We start from the raw sequence: 24314 nt of genomic DNA on the forward strand, positions 1-24314 counted from the left end.
AAATAATAATTCAATAGCATCCTCTCTCCCTCTCCTACCCTCGTCTCCCCCCTCACCTCCCCCTTCATCTCCCTCCTTATCTCCCTCCTCCTTCTCCCTTACTATTTACTCCCTTACCCACTTTACCCAATATTTTACTAACTTATTATCCTTATTATTACTAACTTTGATATAATTACGTACTTCATTTTGAATATTAAAATCCTTAATACAAGGCCCTATTTCGTAGCAAAAATAGTTTCCGCGTACTAAAGTTCGTATAGTACCTAGATTACGTAATTTACCCCTTAGAATAACTTTACGGGTAACTTTACTTAATTGTAACCCGGTTAATAATATAATAAATATAGGTCTATTACTAAATAGTCCCCTGTATTTACATAAGCGGCCTTTAGGTATTACTTCAGTAGCCGGCTTAAATTTAAAGTATTTATTTACTATATGCAAATATAGAAATTAGTATAGGGGATATTCGGAATATAAATATTAATTTATATATTATTAACGTAAATATTAAAATAGATAATAAACTTCCTTAATTACTAGGACCGTCCTCCCCTCTTTTAATAAGACTTCTATTTTATAGGTATAAGGTAGATTATATTAGGCTCTAAAGCTATTTGAATAAGGCTTAAGAGGGGTACTAGGGAACTTCAACCGCTTAGAAGGTAGTATTATATTGAATTTATAATATTAGCCGTTTAAAAGATTAAATGCCTATGTAAATAATTTATACGGCTAATTACCTATCTATTCGCGGTTAACCTATTTAATCCGTATACGTAAGTTAAATTTGGTTAATTTATTTATATAAATTGTATAACGATAGTTTATATATTAGAGATAAACTTTATACAATTCAATTAACCTACTACGAACTGAGAGACTATAATTTTTAAGAGAGCCATTATTAGCTTTATTTAATAATATAATTCTTTATCCTTAATTAAAATAATTATTAGTATAGTAACCTACCTACTCTTTTTCATAGGGTAGTAATATTTCCCTAATCTACGAAATAATATCCTCTTACTTCTTACCAAATTAATACTATAAAATAGACCAAGCGTACTTAAACTCCTCCATATTCGAGGAGTAAATTATATATTATTATATAAAGAATGGTACTAACCTTATATTAGTAATCTAATCTAGTAAGGGATCGAAACCCGGCTTTATTTTAATAATTATAGTAACCCGGTATCACGGGCAAAGGGTAGGTGGTAGATATGATTATGCGTAATTGCACGAAGGAGAAGGAAGAGAAGTGTAATTGAGTGTCCGGAAGGCTGGCCTTATGAGGACGGCCGCCAGCGGGTCTGTAGACCCGTGGTAGGCAGTGCTCTAACTAGTCAATTACTGGTAATAGCCGGCAGCGATAATAGTGATAGTAGTTTTAGAAGCTACTATACGCTAGTACCAGGTATAAAGTATATAGGCTAGCCCTATAATACTTCCCCGGACTAAAAGAAGCTATATAGTTAATTAATATTATATAGAATAATAGAAATTCTTATTAAACGAATAGTTTCAATTCGAAAAACCTCTATAACCGCTTCCACCTCCGGCAATCATTTCCTCCTCCTCTCCGCCGCTACCTAATCCGGGGGATACGGCGCTTCCGGGTAACCGTTGTAGAAGGCCCGTACTGCGTCGGGGGCTATAGATATATCGGTATATAATTGCTATAACGGCGTATACGGGGGTACTTAGATTATAAAGTATTCCTAACGACCCTTATTATTCTTTCGGCATTTATTTATCTTCTCGAATTTATATTCGACGGAATCCTCCCTATTATCGGTCCTCTTTATAGTCCGGTTATAGTTAGTACGAACATTTTATTCCTCCGAATTTATTTATTCCGGTAAACCCTCTTTATCTTATAATTTAATTTTATTAATATAGAATGTTGGGTTGTACTTTATATTAATTGGAAGTTTAAGTGTTATTCGATAGTTATTTATTTTAAGGATTTTGAAAGGGCCTTCGAAGAGAGGTATAAATTTAGTATAAGGGCGGCCAATATTGAAGTTCTTAGTATTAAAAAGGACCTTATCTCTTACTTTATATTTTAGGGTGTTCGATTGTCGAATATTTAGATTACTTTTATAATACTATTATATTTAATAGGCCTAATTAGTAACAAAGTTTAAAATTCTTTTAAAATGGTCGGTTAGTTTGTTAATTTTAAAGTATTTTACTTATTATATTACTAATATTTCTAACGGGTATAATTTTATTAATTTAATGCCTATATAAGGGTAAAATCTATAATTAATGAAGAAGGGGGAGATATTGGTAATTTTAAATACTGAATTATTACTAACGAATTCCGTAATCGGTAGCTAATCTACCTAATTATCCTAAACCCAATTAATATAAAAACGTAAATATTTCTCCATCTCTACGTTAATATACTCAATCTAATTATTAATAATAGGGTAGAAAGCGGAGGAGGGTTTAAGGGTAACTTCCAATCGTAATAATAAAATTCTCTAAAATTATAAAATAAATTAAGTACTACGGTCGGAAATAATAGAGTCTAGCAAACCGTAAATATTATAGACCTTCTTAATAAAACGTTCTATTAATTCTTTTACTATCAAACTAATAGTAGGGATATAGTATTTTATTTTAATTAGGCGGTTAATAACGATTATAATATATTTAAATTCTTATTTACAGTATAGGTATAGAGTTAGTAGAATAATATAATTAATAGAAATATCCTTCTATAGTACGAATAGCACTGCTAATAATTTTAAAAAATTATAAGGGGCGTATTGTGATAATTTAAATTTAACGTATACTAAATACGCTTTATAATATAATCTAATAGTAATATATATCCCTGATTAAAAGAAGGACTATAATAATAATGAATAAGTCTTTTCTCGGCCCAGGTATCCGGCTGACGGTGAATTGTAAATGTAGCGGAGGAATAAAGGGTAAAGCTTTATATTAATAGGGTCGACGAGGATGGTGCTATGAAAGTATATTTATTTTTAGATTATTTGGTATTTAGTGAATAGGACCTTCTTTATATAGTCTTTAATTTCTTTAGATTATATTCGGCGGTTAGGGTCGGACAAATAAGCAACGATATTTTATAGAATAATCGATTTTTCGTAGCCTTCTATTACTAAATTATCTATCAACCTCTTGTCCAAAATCTCTAATTTATAAATATATTTAGTGCTAATAGGGAATTTTTCGCTTCTATCCTTTAGAATAAAAATTCTATTAATAAAAATATTTTAATTGAGTAAGACTTTATTCTTAGTTAATAATTGTTCGTTGGCTTCGTTTTTAGGCAAATCCTCCGACTTCCTACTTAGTACGTCGGAATGTACTTATAATAACTTAGAGCGATATTTAATAGTAAAGTTAAGATAAGAGAGAAAATAAAATTAATGTATATAATAGGGAGTAAGCTATTTATTGATTATAAAGGTCTTTAAACTCTTATAATCGATTAGAATTTCGAAAGGCTCTTAAATTTTTTCTAATTCGGGGCGCTATTCCTTAAGGACTTTAATAATAATTAATAATTCCTTATTATAAATATTGTAATTATATTTAACCGAAGAGTATTGTTAGTTAAAATAAGCGACTAGGTATAAAATACCTTCCTTATTATATTAGGATACAATACTATTGTAAGCCTAATTCGAAGTATTTGTCTCGATAATAGTCTGTTTCGATTAGTTATAGATCCGGAGTACTAGGCTATTACTAAAAGCCTTTTTAAGAACTTTAAAAGACTTTTAATAGTAATCGGTTTATTACTATTCCGCCGATTTCTTTATTAATTTATATAATAGATTAGCGATAATTAAAAAATATTTAATAAATTATCGGTAGAAATTAGCGAAACTTAGGAAATACTACAATACCCTCTTAATTTTTAGAGCCTCTTAAATTATAATAACAGATATTTTATTAAGATCTATTTCGAATCCTCTTAGGGTAATAATTAAACTAAAATATTTTATTCTTATAACGTAGAATTCGTATTTATCGATATTAATTTGTAGTTTAGTTCGAATTATTTATTATAGGACCTCCTTAATATAGTTTTTATAATTTTTTTCGTTATTTAAATAGATTAAGATATTATTAAGATATATTATTGTATATACATTGAGGATATTATATAGGATATTATTAATATAATTTTAGAAGGTTCCTAGGGTCCTTTAGAGGCCGAACGGATAAATAATAGATTTGTAGAAATTGAAACGGATAATGAAAGTAATAAACTATTTATATCCTTCCTTTATATAAATCCTATTAAATATAGTATTTATATTAAACTTAATAAAAATCTTTATACGGTAAATAGTATCGAGGGTCTCTTTAATTAGTAGGAGCGGGTAATATATTTTTAATATTATATTATTAATATTATAGTAGTCGATACAAATATAGACGCTACCGCCGGACTTTTTTATTAAAAAGATGGGAAATACGGCCGTAAATTGCGATAGGCGAATAAAATTCTTTTTTAAATTCTTATTAATCTACTTCTTAATAACGACGGCTTCAATCGGGGATATGCGGCGCGGGCGTATATTAGGGGGGATTACTCTTAGTTAGAATTTGATTTTATAATTATATGAACGGTTAGACAGGACTTCCTTAATTAATAATAGGAAGAAAGTTATTACTTTATTAATATATTATCATTCCTCCAATTCCTTTAAAATAGTGAAAATCTCGTCCTTTATTTTAATTAGACGGTCGGCCTTATTGAGAAATTTCTTCGTATTTTTATTAGAAATCTTAATTAAGTATATACGGCGGATTATTTCTTTATAGAATAGGGCGTTTTTATTAAGGTTTCTAGTAAAGTGAATTACTTTAATAAGGACTATAGCCTCCCTAAATTTTTAGAGGAGTAAGTACTAATTAAGTTATTAATAAAATTATAAAGGAGTAGGGGAAAATTTTCTTTAAATTACTATCCGTTACTTTCTATTATATTAATAATTATTTCTTCGGTTAAATTTATATTCCGGACTTCCATTGCGGTAGTTAGCCTTTTAATTTTAGTATAGTTTATAATATATAATTATAATTATAAGGATTTGTAAATAAAATTGAAGGTAATTGTATTAAGTTTTCTAATATTATTAGATTTAATAGGAGAGGTATTATTAGGGTTATAGTAATAGCGGGCTCGGGGGCGCTTTATATCCGTAAAAATGTACTAGCCATTAAAACGGATATAAAATTCGTAGGGCACTAAATTTTTAATTTTAATAAGAAGTACGACTATACTTATAATATTAATTTTAGACCTAGCCCTACTAATTATTAGTATTTTAATAAGGATAGAAGTAAATTAATAACCAGCCTTGAGAGTTCTTAGTACAGGATTTAATAACATTAGTATTATTTAATTAGGGCTAGTAATTTCATTAATTAATATTAATTCTAATAATACTAGGGTTATTTTAGTAGGGGTAATAGTTTTGTTCCTTAGGGCTAGTTAAGGAATTAGAATTAGTAGAGGAGTAGGAGCGGTCCTATTACGGATAATTATAATTAAAATTCGGTTGGTAAGGGCTCTTAAGGCTATTAATTAGTTTTTAGTAAAGTCGGTAAGTAAATAGCGGTTTTTATAAATGAAATTAATAAAATATATTCCATCTTAATTATAATTAATTTCGGGTTTATAATATTGTATTTACGGGAAATTTAAAATAACCGCGTATTTTTTCAAAATATTATAGATTAAGAAAGTAATTATTTCATTATAGTACTTAATATAGAGTTTAGCTATTACCCTTTTAGAAATAATATTTTTAATAACTCTATCGACGAGGATAAATTTTTTTATATAGCGGAGGCGGAAATAGGGAAGGTTATATTTAATAATAAAAGAGTAATCTATAAAAGTAAACACGGAATAGTTAGTATTAATAAAGGAAATATAATAATTTTTATACAATTTAATTATAATATAAAATAATAAAAGTATTAAATTTAGGGAAGTAGAATTATTTAACAATTATATTTTAATTTCTTCTAAACCTTTTAATTCCGAAGAGTTTTAAATTTATTTTTATAATAATAACCGGAAGGGCCTTTATATACGATTAAATATAGAGGTTAAGTATTTTCCGGTTTATTCTAATATTTATTATTAGTAGTAGCGGTAGCAGGGGTTACAGTAAGAATAGTAGGGGTAATAACGGGTATAACTTCGGTATTATAAATTTCCTTTTTATTATAGCGGCCTTTACTACGGCCTTTACTTTTATTCTTTTTATTTTTATTATATTGGGGGCCTTAGACGTTGTAATTAATAAAGGTAAAGTAATTATTAGTAATATAATCATTACTATTATAATAGTAATATTTATTATTATAGGTATATTAATTAAAAATATTTTTATAAATAAAGATAGTGAGGTTAATAGTATCGAGGTCTATTTTATTACTATCCTAATTAACCGGGATATTGTTAGTATTATGGGAATTAGAGGCGCTACCTATATTAGTATTATTATTAGAATTTCTACTAGCGGTAGAGGCATTATTATTAAAAAGATAAATATTTATTTTATAATAGTAGTCGGCGTTCTTTAAATTATTTACAATAGTACGGTAGATTGCGAACTATTTTTTAAAATCGTTAGCTTTAAGAAGGTTATAATATGCGAGGGTATTGTAGAGGCGTTTATTAATTTTATTATATAGGTAGTAAACCTTTATAGAATTATTAAGGTTATAGAGGTTTATTAAATTGATAAATTTTAATTCGAATTTTATAAAAGATATATTCTTTATAAAAAATCCTTTAAAATACCGGTCAGTATTTATTTTTAGGTTAATGTTCTAGAAATAAATAATTAAATATTTTATAAATTTAATATTAGTCTTCTAATATTAAAAATCTATATTTCCTTTATTTTAAATAATAATAAATTATCTTAAATATTAAATGAAATTTCGGGACTTAGTAGTATAGCGGTGCGAATAATTTTAATATCCTTATTAATATAAAGGAGGGGGTTATACCTTTATTAAAATTAAATACAGAAACGCTATATTTTAAAAACTTTATATTTATAGGCTGTATTAATATTCTCTTTATTAGTAAAAATCGGCGGGTTTTTTATAATTTACTTTAAAGACAATATTTTACTAGTATTAGTACTAGTAGTTTTATTAAAGTTATTAAGTAAGGATTGGATATTAGTATTATAAGATTTAAGGGTGGTATAATTTATATTAAAGTTGTTGTATTTTTTTTAAAGAAGTTGTTAAATTTGATTATTAAATTAAAATAGTCGAGGTTCTTCTAATTAAAATTATTTTAGGTTCTAATAGCTATTCTATAAATAGTTTTTAATTCGTCCTTACTACGTTTAAGGTCGACGGTAATATTTTTGTACTAAGTAAAATCGTTATAATAAAAGCGATTGAGTAGGGTAATAATTGATTAGAAAGTGGGGTTCTGAATAATAATGTTAGTTGTGTCGAAGTAGGCGCGAGGGATAGTTTTCTTCTCCTTATTATTATTAATATTAATAAGAAGGTTATTAATTATTATTGAGGGAAGGAGTTCGATGAATGTGGCTTAATAAATAGTAATGTCGGTAGTATTAATAATTTTGTTAAATATTTTGTAAATATTATTTAAATTAAATGGCGTATTCCTAGGAGGGGTACTAAAATTAATAAGATTATTAGTACTACTAATAGGAGAAAAGGATGTATAGTCGCTACTTTTGTCGTAAGATATAAGAAAGGTAATTGTGTAAAGCGGTTTCTTATCCCTTAAATAAAAAATATTTGCCCTTATTTATTAAATAAAGGGAGCGAGACTATAATTACGATTATTGTAATTTACGATTACTGGTGTTTGGGGTATTAGACTCGGCGATTCGACGAGCGAAGCGATTCCTGTACGCGCGATGATTGAGAATTAATAGCGTAATAAAAGAAAATGAGTTTACGTTATAAATATAATAATTAAAAGGTACAATTAATTATTACGGGTAAAGGGTAGGTAGTAGATATAATTATATGTAATTGTACGAAGGAGAAGGAAGAGAAGTGTAGCCGAGTACCCGGAAGGCTGGCCTTATAAGGACGGCCGCCGGCGGGTCTACAGACCCGTGGTAGGCAGTGCTCTGACCAGTCAGCTGCCGGCAATAGCCGGCAGCGATAATAGCGATAGTAGTCTCAGAAGCTACTATACGCTAGTACCAGGCACAAGGCACATAGGCTAGCCCTGTGACACCCGGGCGTTACATTACTTTAATTTCTCGAAATCTTTTTTATCGTATTACTTTTATATACTATAATTAGATAGAAAGTTAGGAGACGATAGGGAATTAAGAAACAATAGGAATAAAGTTAGGGGTAAAGAATTGTATACCTAATCTTTCTTAAGGTAATCAATAATATTGTAATTGAAATACTATATATAATACTGCCGCTAGATATTAGGGAAGGTCTTATTAATTATTTTTATAAATTAAGGGTCGCCGTTGATTATAGTTATTGTAGGGTAAGGGATTTCGAAATCTTTAGCTACTTCTTTAATATATTTAAATAAGAAGGTAAATCCCTCCTCCCTTTCGTTATTAAGGAGCGTTCAAAAGACAAATATAGAAGTCTTATCTAATATTAAGACTACCTTTTGAATAAAGGGGAAATTATAGCAATTGGTGTTATACATAGTATTAATTAATAATATATATAGAAACTTCAATTATATTCGGCGCTAGCGGTTAATTACTTAAAATACGTAACGTAGTATATTATTATCATCCCCCTCAAAGAACTCGCTCTTAAATATAATAGTATTACTATAGTAATTATTATAAACCCTCTTAAGAAACGTTTGGGTATTATTATAACCCTTCCGTATATTACCGCGTACAGTTTAGCGTATATTATCGAAATTACTATACGTCCAAAGGATCTTAGGATACTTCTTCCTTACTATAGTGAAAATAATTTATATTATAAAGTTACATTATAGGAGAAGGTTACTTAGGAACTTATTAGCTTTATAAATAACCTTATAGTCGAAGGCTTTAGTATAGAATATAAAATAACTTTCTAGTATATATAACGGGGGATACTTTTAGTATATTAAATTTATAGCCTGGGTAGTTTATTTCTACTTTGTACTTTTTTTAATTTAGAGTACAATTCTTAAGGGATAGTAGTACACTTTTTTCTATAATGTAAGTTACTTCTTTAAATTCTTATTATCGATTAACTAAGGGCAATATTCTACGTAATTACAATAGAATATAACCTTAATAACGGAGCTATCCTCTTCGTATCCCGGCTTTTTAAGCTTAAAATTACATTAAATTAAAATACTGAAGCAATAGTAATAATAGAAATTAATAAGGTAGACGCATATTTTATTATAATTGTTAACGGGTTTAACTAAGAAGAAGGGGTCGTTTACTAGTATAGTCTATATAATATTAGGGTTGAAGGAGGTATTAGAATTGAAGGTAGAAGTCGAATCGCAACGAGCGCGCTTCGAAGGTATAATAATTGGAGGTATTTAGTACTATTGATTGGTTAAAAAATCAATTGAATTTAGCTACTTTACGTACTTTAAGAGGTAATCACTACAATAATATAGAGTACTAGCTAATATAGAATATTAATATAGTATAAAATACTAGTATAACTACGTGTAAAGTGCTAGTGTGACTGCGTGCAACTGGCCGTGTGAAAAAGGGGAAAAGAAATGACCAAGGTACAGCGATGTTGCGTGTATTGAAAAAACGAAATTTTGAGGGTAAACACGGGATTTTCAATGTTAGGTGTCATTAGCTGAACCGCCCCATTTTTCTGGGTGGGGGTGGGTGCGTGTAAGTTTTTGGGGGGTGCGGGCAAGTAAACTCTATGAATTATTGGCTCTATAAGTATAATCGAAAATAAAATATTATACCTACTCCCTCATTAACTATATTAATTGTCTAGTAATATTCTAATTCAGAATTGGGTACCAACGAGCCGGATTCTGCTCGATTTATGTACTACCGTTATTATTTTATACTTCCTATCGCCGACCATAATCCTACTATAGGGTTTTGTCGATTTTATTATAGTGATAACTAATATATTTAACAACAACCGTACGGAAGGCGTCGGTAGAGGCAGGCCTATCGCCGGTCCTCGGGAAGGTAGCAAGGTTTAAGGTGTGGTAAAGGTAAGGAACTTTACGAATAGTACTAGTCGGGTTAGTATATAGTTTAGAAAGATAGGGGAGGAAATTATACCGGTTTGGGGGAATTACAAGGCGAGGAAGGCTATAGAGGATATGTAGGATCACCAACGAGATCAAGCGGTTGGATACGATTGATTGAGTGTTATAGAGGAGAAAGAGGGAGACTGGCAAAGTCTGGAAGGCTAGATATGGTGCGGTCTGGGCAAGGCATAGAGTGGGGTCTGGGCCCAGTGAATACTGTACTCAGTGAATGCCAGAGACCCACCAACACACCCCCATAGACTGGAAGACTGCCAAAGAGTGTCTAAACCTCTATATACTATTTAGATTAGGATATCTTTCATAGTGTTAACGATATTTCAAGCCTAGGGAACCTTCTTTTCGACCATACCTATCAATTTGATAAATCTAGCGTATTTATCTAGCTTTAATAGCTTTATTAGACTGTCGGCTGGCATTTCGTCACCCGGCAAGTGCTTGATTGTGAATGCCTTCCTGTCTACCTCTTAAATTAATTATTTATACTATATATCAATATATCGATTCCTAGCTAGGACGTTGGAGTTAAGAATCCGGTCTTTAACGTTATTACTATTTATGTAAAGAATTTTATTAATCTTGTGGAAACCTAGGTTTATATTTAAATTATTAAGTATACTACCAATCTAATCGAGAGCCTTAGCCGTTAGAATTAGATTTGTAAATTCTACCTTTATTATACTAATTGTAATAAAATCCTACCGTTTAGACTTCTAAAGGACAGGGCTATAAGTAAAGAATACAATATAGCTAGCTGTACTCTTCCTTGAAGGAATATCGTTGGTAAAGGAGGTGTTTACATACGTATAGAAGGATGGGGCTATTAATAGTGAAAGTATGCTACTTAGTTTAATACTTAAGTTGGGGTATTTGGATAGATATTATTATAAATGTTTTATAACGACGAGATAATAGTCGGTTAGTTTCTTAATACCCTTCGAAAATTTATTAATAGTAAATACAATATTTAGCTGGGTATTTATTAATAGTTAGTTTAATGAGTTAGTTTTCTTAGAGTAAGATTTGGCTTTGTTTAGTAATACGTTGTTACTCCTATAGATTTTATAATCCGGTGGCTATAGTATTTTAATACCGTGGAGTTTAGTCTTGCCGTTGTTGAATTTGGCGATAATTAATTTAGTATATTATTATTAGGATATAAAGATTGTACGAATTTAGCGATCCTTTATAATATTATAATTTAGAAAGGTACGGATTTGTTCCAATTTTTTAAGTTTAAAGTGGTTAGTTAACTAGTCTTTAATTTAATTAACAATAGTTATAGTCGGTGCGGCGATAAAGAGGTCGTTAATATATAGAATTAATAATATACCTAACGTTTTATTAGTAAATAAGTAGGAGTTTGTAGAGACTAGTATAAATTTAGCTTTTTTAAATATTAGGACGAGGGTATTAAATTAGTAAAGTAGAGAATATTTAAAACCGTAAAATACCTTAATAATTAGTATACTATGTTTTCTTTATTGTAACCGGGTATAGCCTTTTTAAATATTGTTGGTCATTTAACGTAGTATTGGGTATCATTGAGAATGGAGGTATTTAAGAAAGTGGTGTTGAAATTGAATTGGTAGTATTTATAGTCGTTTATAGCTATTATTGTTAAGAATAATCTAATATTAACCAAATAGGCTACCGCTATATAGATTTTTTATATTGCCTAGTTACTTTATTCGAAATTTCTATAGACTACCTATTTAACTCTAGCTTTCCAATCTTTAGTATCGATATCGTACTTCTTATTATATACCTACTTTCTAGGTAGAACCTCTATATTTAGAGATCTGGGAATTAGGGTATAGATTCCCCTATTTTCGAATACTTTGATTTACTTTTTTATTATTAGTAATTAATATAATTTAAAGTTACTTTACTTATATATAATTTAATAATTTTTAGGGATAAAACGTTGAATTTTATTAACGGCGATAGTTATTATATTATAATTAACTTTGATAGTAGTAAGGTAGTAGATAGGTATATATTTAATTAAACGTCCCTTTACTATATTATAGAAATTGTTGGGTAAGTCTACTAAATTTTAAATTATATTACTATTATTATCTTTTACCCTTTAAATATTATATTTGAAATTTATTAGCTTGGCTATTAATCGACGAAGTTTACCTTTATTTACCTCTATATTTAATATTTTTATACTAAATTTAGAGGATTGGTTTCCCTATCCTAGTTAGGCTTGCGTAGATTATTGATTTGTAGGGTCCGAATTCAGGTTTAGAATATTCGAATTCGAAGTCGGAGGGCCCGAATTCGGGTTCGGAGGGTTCAAATTCGGAATAGCCTATTGCGAATTCGAGGCTTATTGCTCTTAGTTCTTTAGTTAAAACTATAGTTTACTTATTCGCAACGTTAGTAATAGGGTATATTATTACGTACGAACGGGGTTCAATATACCTATCGGTAGCAATCGCGCTACTAAAACTAATTATTAAAGGTTATTGGGCAGCGGAGTACCTAGAGTAGTATATACAATCAACTTATTAGAATTGCGTCGGTCGCGGGGTATAGGGTCTTTTTTATTAAGATTTTTAAAATTAAGAAGGTTGTTATTATATTCGATAGTCTCTTTAACCGGCGAGGTTGACGGTTAATATTATAGCGGGTCTAGCAATAAGGGCACTAGAGAGTTCGGTACTAGAATTGGGGTTAGTGATAGTAATATTGGCGGTACTATATTAATTGGTATATTCGGCGGAAGTGCCGTAGTTATTAGAGTTATCGAGGCGATTAGAATAGTCGAATTAATTAGGGTAATTGGGTTAATTAGAGTAGTTACAGTAATTATTACGGTTAAGGGTATTAGTATAACCTTTAATGAGAGTGGTAATATAATCATTATCTCCTATATCTTAGCTTCCTACTTTAATAATTCAATCGTTTATTAGGTTAATTTTATTGCTTTTTACGAATATAACTATAGAATTGTACCCTTAACCTTAATTTAGATCTAGTAGGTATTATTTGTTACTTTATTAATTTTATCAATTATTTAATTTGAAAGAATAATATAATATTCAATAACATTACTATTACTACTACGGACTGGATCTTTGTAGTTGACTAGATCCTCCTTAAGAAAAGTTATTGTACTAACTCTAACAATTTCGCTAATATAAGAATTCCAAATAAATATAATACGACCGTAGATATCATTAAAACCGATAAAATAACCTTTCTAAGCTCTAATACAAAATTTATCGCTTTATGGTTGCTTTTAAAATTTAATAAAGTAGTAGGCTATATAAAAATAAGATTTTAAGTATTTAAGATATAGCTTTTTGATTTTATTTAGGAAGTTAGTTATATTAGCGAGTAATTCCTATAGGCTTTTACTATTATAAACTTTTGAAGGTAAAAGGTTAAGAATTCTAACAATATAGTTTATTATAAATAGCTATAAATGTTCTAAGATATTAAAGTTTATTATTAGAGTTTTAACGCGTTATATAATAATAGTACTAACTCTCTCAATCTTTCCTTACATCTATAGGGTATAGGGTATTAATTTTAATAATTCTACACCTTCTATACATACCTAATCAATTATTTTACTTCATTGAAATTCTTTAGTATTAAAGCCAAACTCTAGACTACTATTAAGACTAAAAGCCCTAATTTTGAACCTACTACTTTGAAACTCAACCTACTTCTTAAATTTTTTAATTTATATAAAAGTATTACCCTTATTAACTATAAACTTTACCTAATAGAAGCCGGTAACTTAATCAATAAAATAAATTATATATTTGTAGTTTTTATAATTAGGGAGAATATAGGAAACAATGTCGATATAGATATAATTTAATAATTAAATTATCACTTTATTAACGATTTTAGGGATTATATTATAAGCTTTAATTTTAATATATACTTTATAGAAATGGTTTTAGGTATTGCTTAATTTGATATTAGCCGCTTTATAGGCTTTAAGAACCTGATTTTTGCTAGTGTATATAAGGCGACGGTATATTATTGAATAATTAATTAAAGCTATTATAGTATAGCGAACATTTTATAAAAAGTTTAGCTAGGTAAATCTTAAGAGGATTGGAAGATTGTTAATTTATTTATATTATATTATAACTTTACCGTATACCGAGATTTAATTGATCTTTATATCCTAGACTATACTATTATTAAGAAAACCTCTTATTATTAATAAATTCACTGGGGTAGAAGGATTATAAATGCAATTTTTAATTTTAATTTTAACAATTATATTATTCAAAGTAATTATAATCAATTTAATAGTACTAATATAGTAGATATAAATCGAAGTTCTATTGCCAATTATATAAATTATTAAGTAGGGGAGTGGTTGTATGTTTGTAAACTATTTAAGGTAATTAAAAATATTATTTATACAATTAGAATTATAAATAATTAAATTACAAATATTGTCCGGTTATAAATATTACTTTAGAGCCTATTAGTTTTTAACGGGATCATTATAGGTATATTAAAATTAAAATTAACAATCGATTAATTAATTACTATTCTAAGTACTATTAATACGCTTAATAGTATTAGTTAAAGACTCTAACAAAAATCTATATTACTACCGTTTAAGCTGGTTAAGCCTATAAATATTCTGCCTTTATATAATAAGGTAGAGTTAATAGTGGTAGCGGGAGTGGTGAGATTAATTGAAGCATTATTAGCGAGGGTATTAGTACTAGCGTTAGTTACCTTCTTAGCCAATATATCCTTCTTAGGCTTCTAAGTATTAGGTACCTTCTTAAAGTAGTAGACCTAATAAATATCTGCCTTCTTGCTAATGTAATGACTATAAAAAATATATTTCTAAGTAGGGTAAATCTTCTTATTATAACTAATATGATCGATCTTCTTATTATCCTTCTTCTTATCAATTGAACTACTATTATTATTGTTATTATTCTTATTAGTATTATTATTAGTTGATTTCTAGATATTAACATTAATGCTAGTACGGGATTCAACATTACTAATATTGCCGAGTTTGGCTAAGAAAGTATTAATATCTAATTCATTAACCTCCAAAGCGGTTACTTAGTATTTGGTATTAATAAGGTAAGTAATTTTTACAGTATTGTAAAGAAAGGTAATTTTAAAATCCTTATTAATTTTGAATTTAGTATTTTTAATACGCTTACAGAATAAAATATAATAAGTAAAAAAAGAAGCTATAGTATTAAAATTAGTGTGTTTAATAGTTAAATATTCGGCGAAGACTTTATTACGAGCTTTATTAGTAATATAAGCAATATAAAATTAAATAAAATTATACATAACTTTAAGGTCTCTATTAATTCTATCCTATTTATTAACAGTCAAAATCGTAATAACGGCGGGGGTCTTAAAAGTAGAGAGGAGAATTTTATTAGCATTAGCACATCTAATCTATTAAATATTATATTTCTTAGGATCCATTACCTTATTAGATTTTAGAATTGTTTCGAAAACATATTTAGCAAGTTAAAAGTAGTTAAATTCGGCTATAAATCCTTAATACTAGTCGGCGATATTCTAATTACCGAGAAGGGGAACTAGCAATAAATTAGTAATTATAATTAGTATAGGAGGGTTCAATATATTAACGATTATTAAATTAAAATTACGTATTTAAAAGAAAAGAGGGGTGAGAGTCGCTAGACTAACTACCGATTGATTTAATAATAGAATTACTTAATTCGATAATAGATTTGATAGAACCGATAACTAGTTCGATAGGTGAATCGATAATTGATTTAATGGAGGGGTCGCTAAATAATAAGTATTAGTGAGAATCTTTATATGGCGAAGCTAGCTTGTGGGCGAGCGGGCGAGTCGTTAAATTAATAAAGGTTGCAGTTGCTTTTTTTAACCCGGTATTGTAACGCCTTATTGAAATTGGCAATTAAAGCCGACAATGCGCTTTGAAGATACGCTTATCGCTTGTCTAAATACAATCATAGGGAGGGTTAGAGAGGGCTTATAACCTGTAGGATCACTAACGAGATTAAGCGGTTAGATACGATTGATTGAGTGTTATAGAGGAGAAAGAGGGAGACTGGCAAAGTCTGGAAGGCTAGATATGGTGCGGTCTGGGCAAGGCACAGAGTGGGGTCTGGGCCCAGTGAATGCTGTGCTCAGTGAATGCCAGAGACCCACCAACAGGATATAAAGGAGAGCTACGGACTTTGAATACGCTGGGGCTGTAGAGCCCGGGGATAGATTAGGGGAGGAAATTTCTATATTAGAAATTGAATTGATTAGATTAGGGTAATAATAGTTAGAGGAAACTATTTTAAAGAGTAACCCTCCGCACACCCACCCCATTCCCTACATACACCCAAAAACCCCCAAGGCAGCTGGCATATAGATAACCGTGTTTTATATGTAATTTTACTCGTTTTGTATGTCTGGGACCTTAGTCAGATTTTTGGGACACCTAGTTATTTCAAATCTAGTAGTATCCTTATAGTATTTATAGCAAATTAATGGTAATAAAACGCTCTATTCAATCAATACTAATTACATACGATTAGACTCAATGGTACTCTATTACTAAATATTAATATTTAATAATTTAAATAATTTAGAGACTTCGTTAGACGAGGAAGTTAATAATACCTCAATAACTCCCTACTCTTTTGTTCTCTACTCTCGCACTCTCGCTACCCAATACCTCCCTAACTCATTATTACTATTATTATCGTTAGCAACCTTAATACAGCTACGTACTTCGTCTTAAATATTAAATTGCTCGATACTAGGCCCCGCCTTATATTAGGAATAATTACACTATATTAATATTCGTATAGGTTAACTATTTTTTAATTTACTATAGGGTGCCGCTACCTTTTTACTAACTTTTTTATTTTGGGCTACTCTAATTAATAAAGTACTTAGTAGAATAGCTTTATTTCTAAATAGATTACCCTATTTAGGAGGGCGACCTTTGGGTATACCCTTAGCGGCTTACTAAAGATATAGAGATCTATCTACCGTATCTTAATATAATAATTAGTATAAGGGTAGCCCAGAGGAAGAATAATAGTAATTTTACCTATTATTAAACTAAATACTAGAATAGATAGTAATTATCCTTTATAATTAAAACCCTTCTACCAACTTCCCTCTTTACTATTAATTTATAGGTATAAAGAAGACTATATTACACTCTAAATTACTTAATATATAATTTAAAAGGTATACCGGGATGATTTATAGTAAGGACGGTAGCTTTTAATTAGTTATATTAACGTATAAATAATTTATATACCTACAATATAATATTAAGAGGAATATTGCCTACCCATAGGTACCCAATCCAATCTATACACATACAAGACAATAACTTAGTAACAACCTCCTTAAAATAAATATAATAGCGTATTATATATTAATTGCTAGCTCAATAAAGATTAATTAGACTACTACGAATAAATAACCTATATAACTTTAAAGAACTATTATTAAATTTACTCAGCAATATAGTCCACTACCTACAATTAAAATAATACCTAATATAGCAACCAACCTACTTAATCTTACAAAGGAGTAAATTATTTGTAATTTAATTAATAATAGCTTCTTAGGCATTCCTAAATTAACAATATAAAAATAATAAAGCGCTTATAAACTCTACTATTAATAGGGCGTAAATTATATATTACTATACATAAAAGAACCCTACTCTCGTATTAACGACCTTATTAGGAAGCGGACCAAACTTAACCTATATTCTAATAATTATTTTAACCTTTTAATATATACAGTATAGTCAATTAAGGTCATTATAATTACACTAATTGATTAGCTCTCGATATAACTATTGTACATATAAGGTTGAATTATTAGATTTATTACTACTATCCTCCTCCTCTTTAGACTCCTAATTACCCTCCCTATTATTTCTATTTTACTTATTATCAAATTCTATATATTATTAATTATCCTTAAGGTACTTAACTACATTATAATTAATATACTATATATAATATTAATATTAAACGGTTAGGAAGATTCAATCAATAACTCTAATAAATTAACTATCACCATTAATAATAATAATTAACGGCTTAAGGATTAATAACTCCTCTATCGCCTTCCTAATATAATCAATAAGCTAACTAAATCCTTCGTCCTTCTTATTATTAATAACTATTTAAAAGACTAATATAAATAATTTTTTAAGGGTAATTGTAATGCTTTATATGATTAGTATATAGTAACAATTCGTTTTATACATAGCATTAAATAGTAAAATATATAAATATCACTTCTATATCTTCTTTTACTTCCTTAAATATTAGAAACTATACCATAGTATACTAAATTCCTCTTCTTATTAACCTTCGTTATTTTTATAGTAATTAAAGAGGTAGTACTAGAATATAATAAGTTTATCATTCTTGAAATTACCTACGAATGCCTATATATTAATATAACCCCTATCATATTATCAGTATATCTTTTATTATATATTTTTAAAATCTTTATATATAAGTAATAGCTTAGGGTATCGCTCTTTAATTATTATATATATAGTACGTATAGTTAATTCCCGTTAGCGAAGAACATTCGTAATATCTTTATAATTATGGGTATTTAAAGACTATTATTTGTAGATTAAGTAGTTTAATAAGTTTCGCGATAGAGGGTGGCCTTTGTGTGTACGATCGAGTACCCGGATACTATATTTATAATCGTTCTTCTTTAAATATTATATTATAATATAGAAGGGATATTTATCGGCGATCTTTTAAGTAGTTATACATCGTTTTTTATAAGGGTTAGCGTTTGTATTGGGTATAGGTTCGGCGTGGTCGTATCGAAAGACTTTGCAGTAGAATTCGCTAGTATATAATCCCTTTTTAAAATAATCGGTCCAAAGTATAAATACCCTAAATCTATACTAATAATATATTTTAATAACTTTAACTATTATAGAGTTTAAGTCGCTAGGTAGTAAAATAAAAGCGCTATTCTTAGAAGGGACAATCTACTTAGCATTACTATCGAAAGAAGTATAATTACTTACAAAAGTAAACAACGAGAAGGTCGAGTCGCAATAATAGCAAGGTTGCATCGAGGAAGGAGCATTCTAGGAAATTAGAAACGGTATTCATCAATTATTAGTATATATGCGTAATTAATATTATTTATAGACAATTAAAGGCGATTAATTTAAGTAAGATTATATACGTTAAGGGTATTGTATAGTTGTATTGCGATGTACGATAATTAGCCGTGTAAAATAGGTGTAATTAACAGTATAAAAGAGCGCGAAAGAAATGACTAAGTTAGAGGGGATGTTACGTACATTGAAAAGACGAAATTTAGCGGGTAAAAACGGGATTTACAATATCAGGTGTCATCGGCTGTCTGGGCCCACTATTTTGGGTTTTTGGGTGTATGTAGGGAATGGGGTGGGTGTGCGGAGGGCTACTCATTATAAATAAGGTTATAATAGGGAAGGAAGAAGAAGGGAATTAGGAAGGGGTATTATTGGGAGGATTATATAGAAAAAGGAAAAAGTCCTTCCATTATTATAAATAGAAGTGGAATTGTAGGGTAGGAAGTAAAAGGACGGGGCGGAAGTAATTATAAATAAGGTGAGGAAGCGGAGAAGTAGGAAGGCGAATAGGAAAATAGGATAAGGAAGTAGAGAGAGGGCGGGGGAAGGAGTAGTAAATATTAAAATAGAGAAACGGCGAAGGAAGGCAACGCTTCAAATTTAAATTCTATTCCTATTTTCTTTTTTATTTTAATATTAGGATAATATAGTAATAGGAGAAACGAAATTCATTTACTATAATAATAGGTAAGAATTATTATGATTATAAATAAAGTAGGAGCGGTGTAGAAACCTATAGCCGAAACCTAACTGGGGGGGTTTCATCCGGCGGCGCTTAACGCCGTACGGTTTTCCCCTCCAGAGAATTAGAGAAGGACCCTATATTAATAAAGCACTATAGTTATATAGTATAGGGAACAAGATTATTATTATTAACCAATTTATTTACCCTATTTATTATATTATTCGACCAATCACAAACTAGAACCCAATTATAGGCGATTATATTATAAATGATAATAATTAGTAATTTATCTAATCTAATTAAAAACGACGCCGAAACCGGAAACGCCAATTTCTAGTCGAGGAGTACTCTAAAACGAAAATTAATAACGGTAATCGACTTAAGAGGGTCGTTTATATCCTTTATAATATTTTACAATGGGTATAGCGATAGTATTGTATTATCATTACTAATAACTATTAATAGCGGTGCTTATAGGTTTGAAAATAGTATCTACAACCCGCTTACGGAAATCTTAGTATATAACGACCCCGAAGTCGTATTTATTGTAAAGACTTCGGAAAAAACGTGAGAAAATAATAAAATATAATAAGATATGTATTGTTCAAACGAATAAATCTACGGATTATAATACTATTTCGACCGAAAATTAATATTAAATTCGAAAATTACTTTTCGAATTTACAATGGTACGTATTAGAGAAAATAGCTCCTTGCGACCCGAAGTCAGTAAAGTTGGAACCGACTAGTTTATTACTAAAAAGGATTTTAATGATTTAAAGAAGGATATTCTAAAGAAGATTGAAAAGAGCGTTTAGGAGGTACCGAAGCGTTAAATTGATATTATAGTAAAAATTGTCCCAAATAAAATCGATACTACCTTTTAATAATTATTTACTATTATTATTAAAAGGTTTATTCCCTTTAATTTCGAGAGGTAATTTATAATTACGGGAGCGACGATCGCCGTTAAACTTATAAATTATTCGAATAAAGATACGAAGATAACCCCAATATTATAAATTCAAAAAAGAAAAAAACTATTTTAAGAATCCGTATAGTTATTAGAATATCAATAATAGGACATTACATTATTATATTCAATGAATCTACGTATAATCAATATTGGTAAAATTAAATATAGGTTAAAGAAATCTTTAGTCCGGGTACTCGTATTACTATAAGTATTATAGGAGTCTTAATCTAAAGTATACTTTAAATTAGTATTAATAATTATTCTACAATGGAAACCCTATCGAATATAGGAAAGGAAAGGAATAAGGAGGTAATTATTACTATAATTTAATTATAGAAGAAAAGGGACGGGGAAAATAGAAGCCTACCTCTAATAGAAATTGCTACTATATTAGTAGTATTTTCCTCTAAAATAATTTCTTCCTTTAGGATAGTAGCGTATATTTATATAAACTATTTTAAATTTCGAATAACGTTTAATAATACTACAAATATTAGGGAATCGGATATATAACGAAATTCTATTACTAGGAGGATATTTACACTTAATATAACAAAATTAAATATAAAGGAGATTTTAATAAGGAGAATTACCCTTCTAGTAAAAATAGGTTACTTGTTTATTATAAACTCTATAGAAAGAAGGATTATTCTGTGTATAATCGTAAAGAATACCCTATTCTTCAGAAGATTATTATGAAAATATTTTTTACGTACGCCGAAGGGCTGCGGGCGTTCGCCCCCCGTAAAAACCCTATTAGGAAAATATTAAAGCCGATAATGGAAATCATAAATAAAGGCATTCTATCAAACGCCCCTTCCAATTCCCGTACTATTACTACCTTAGAGAAACAATTTGTAGAAGGTATAAGGGAAGGACGGTTAAAGAAGGTTATTAATTAAAGTTCCTAACTGAAACCCCTAATTATATAAAATCTAATTAATATTTATTATTTATATTCGTAAAATATAGGGAGGATCCGAATATATAATAATGAAGTACCTATATAGTTACAACCCCCCCTAAGGAAGTAATACCCTTACCCCCCGCTATAAAACTAGAAGGAATCCTATTTTAAGGTAATTAACAATTTAATTAAAAATACTCTATCAGAACGTAGGGAAATCGTATATAAAAAGGAAACTTTTATTTAAATAAAAGGAGATTTATAATATTATAATAAATTAGAAGCCCGTAAAAGTTTCAATAGAAACATTTATTATTTCAAAAGCGGGAGGTATTTTAGGGTCGATTACTTAGAAGGGGGAAGGGTAATAATATATATAAACAAAAGTAGGATTTAAAAAATTGAAATTTTTAATCCGGGAAGAATCAGCCTATTATAATATTTAAGAATTTGAGGGACCTAATAATTATTTATTTCATTTACTCTTCTATTTTACTATAATGAATATTAAAATATTAATAAGGGTCGCTATTTCTCAAATTATTCAAAATTGAGCCTTTAGCGAGAAGATAAATTATAATTAGGGATTTTAACTTCTATTATCCTGATTAGAATTTAAAGAATAAAATTAATTTAAAGGCTACTCGCCTCCTTACGTAGGTATAATATCAATAATTTAATCTATTTACCCCCCGTAGCGAAATAATCAAATTTGAAAATATAATATAAAAAAAGAGGAATAGAATAATTGATTCTATATAATTATTACTTAGGGTTAAAATTAAATATTAAAGAGTATAGCGGTATAAATAAATTAATTTAGACTATTGCTTTTAGGAAGTTTAAATTTAACCAGGAAAGAGGAACAGAAAGGTAGAAAAAGAAAAAAGATTTAATTGGAATTTATAAATATAGTAAAAGTAAAAGAAGCAATAGGAAAACGGATTTCAATCCTAGAAAGAATTAATATAATAGAAAATATTAAGCTCGCTTTTCGCAAATTCAATAGAAAATTTATAAATATTACGGAGAAATTCATCCTATACCGGAAGAAAGGTCGAGGAAAAAAGGTAAATTAATAAACATTAGAATATAAAATGGTTATAAAGGAAGTGCGGCGGATATATTAAATATAATTCGGATATTAAATAATATCAAATCAGAAAGGTTTTATCGAAATTATAATAGAAAAAAGGAAGATAACAGCGAAAATACAATAGGCTATATAGTATAAGAGTATTATAAAGGCTTCGAAGAATTTAAATCGACTCTAGCTATTTAAGAAGTAGGCCCGGACCTAAAATTACAAATTAATAAATCCGCCTAGATTATTAGCCCTTCAAATTCACAAAGGGGTAATAAAAATCGGAAACTATAATAGTAAGGCCAAAATTGTTACTGACTATTTTTTCCTAAAGGTAAATATCCTTACGGATTATTTACTAAATTAAATTTAAAATATTCAATAATATTAACCTACTAATTATTAACCAACTAACTACTAAGGAGGATATTTAGAATCTATTTTTTTAAATAATATTTAATAAAGTCTCCGGGGTTAATGAATATTTAAATGAAATTTTAAAAAGATATAAATAACTATTGTAATGAATTATAATATACTTAGTATCCGCTAGCCTCCGATTTAGGTATTTCCTATAATAATTTAGGGATATAAAAGTAATTATCCTTAAAAAACCTAAAAAAAAGCGCCGCCCAACAAAAGCTAATAAGTATATAGAGACCTATATTACTATTTAATAATATAGGAAAAATCTTTCAAATATTTATGATTAAAAGATTTATATAAATAGCTAAAAAGTTCAATCTGTTATTGGAGGGCTAAATAGGTCATTAGGTAAACTATTTAATAAAATTTATAATTTAAATAATTACTAACGTAGTATATATAACCTAGAAATTTAAGGCCGTAATATCCCTTATATTATTCGATTTAAAGGGGGTATTTAATAAAATTAATTATAAGTAGTTTTTATATATCCTATAGGAAATACAATTCCTGATATAAATTATTAAAGAAGTAACTAATTTTATCGCTTGTAGAAGAGGTTCCTTCTTCTTCAATAATAAAATATCCTATTCTTATATTATTATTGTAAGTATATTTCAAGGCTCCCCCCTCTCTCTTATTATATTTATTCTCTTTGTTACCTTACTATACTGAAAATTAAATATAATCCTAAATATAATTAGTATTAACTTTATGAATAATATAAATATTATTATAATTGTATATACTATAGAAAAGAATTACCGGACTTTATAAATAGTATAGGAGATATATTTAAAATAAGTAAGAGTAAAAGGTATAGAGTTTGAAGC

At 28.5% G+C, this 24314-nt stretch overlaps 2 protein-coding genes across 2 annotated transcripts; one reads left to right on the top strand and one right to left on the bottom strand.

The window, feature by feature from the left end:
* Positions 1 to 15331: 15331 nt before the first annotated feature.
* B0T23DRAFT_325195 (uncharacterized protein) lies at positions 15332 to 15547 on the bottom strand (the record flags this gene model as incomplete). The annotated part of the gene is made up of 1 exon (XM_062835486.1): positions 15332 to 15547. A coding segment is annotated over one exon (216 nt), but the record flags the coding sequence as incomplete, so codon positions are not given.
* Positions 15548 to 19560: 4013 nt separating this feature from the next.
* On the top strand, positions 19561 to 19728 carry B0T23DRAFT_324140 (uncharacterized protein; the record flags this gene model as incomplete). Its single annotated transcript, XM_062835394.1, has 1 exon — positions 19561 to 19728. The coding sequence occupies one exon, from the start codon at positions 19561 to 19563 to the stop codon at positions 19726 to 19728; it is 168 nt and encodes a 55-aa protein (XP_062688990.1).
* Between the last annotated feature and the right edge of the window lie 4586 nt (positions 19729 to 24314).

The sequence above is a fragment of the Neurospora hispaniola genome (assembly GCF_033458365.1).
Source record: "Neurospora hispaniola strain FGSC 10403 chromosome Unknown B0T23scaffold_8, whole genome shotgun sequence".
Taxonomy (NCBI): domain Eukaryota; kingdom Fungi; phylum Ascomycota; class Sordariomycetes; order Sordariales; family Sordariaceae; genus Neurospora; species Neurospora hispaniola.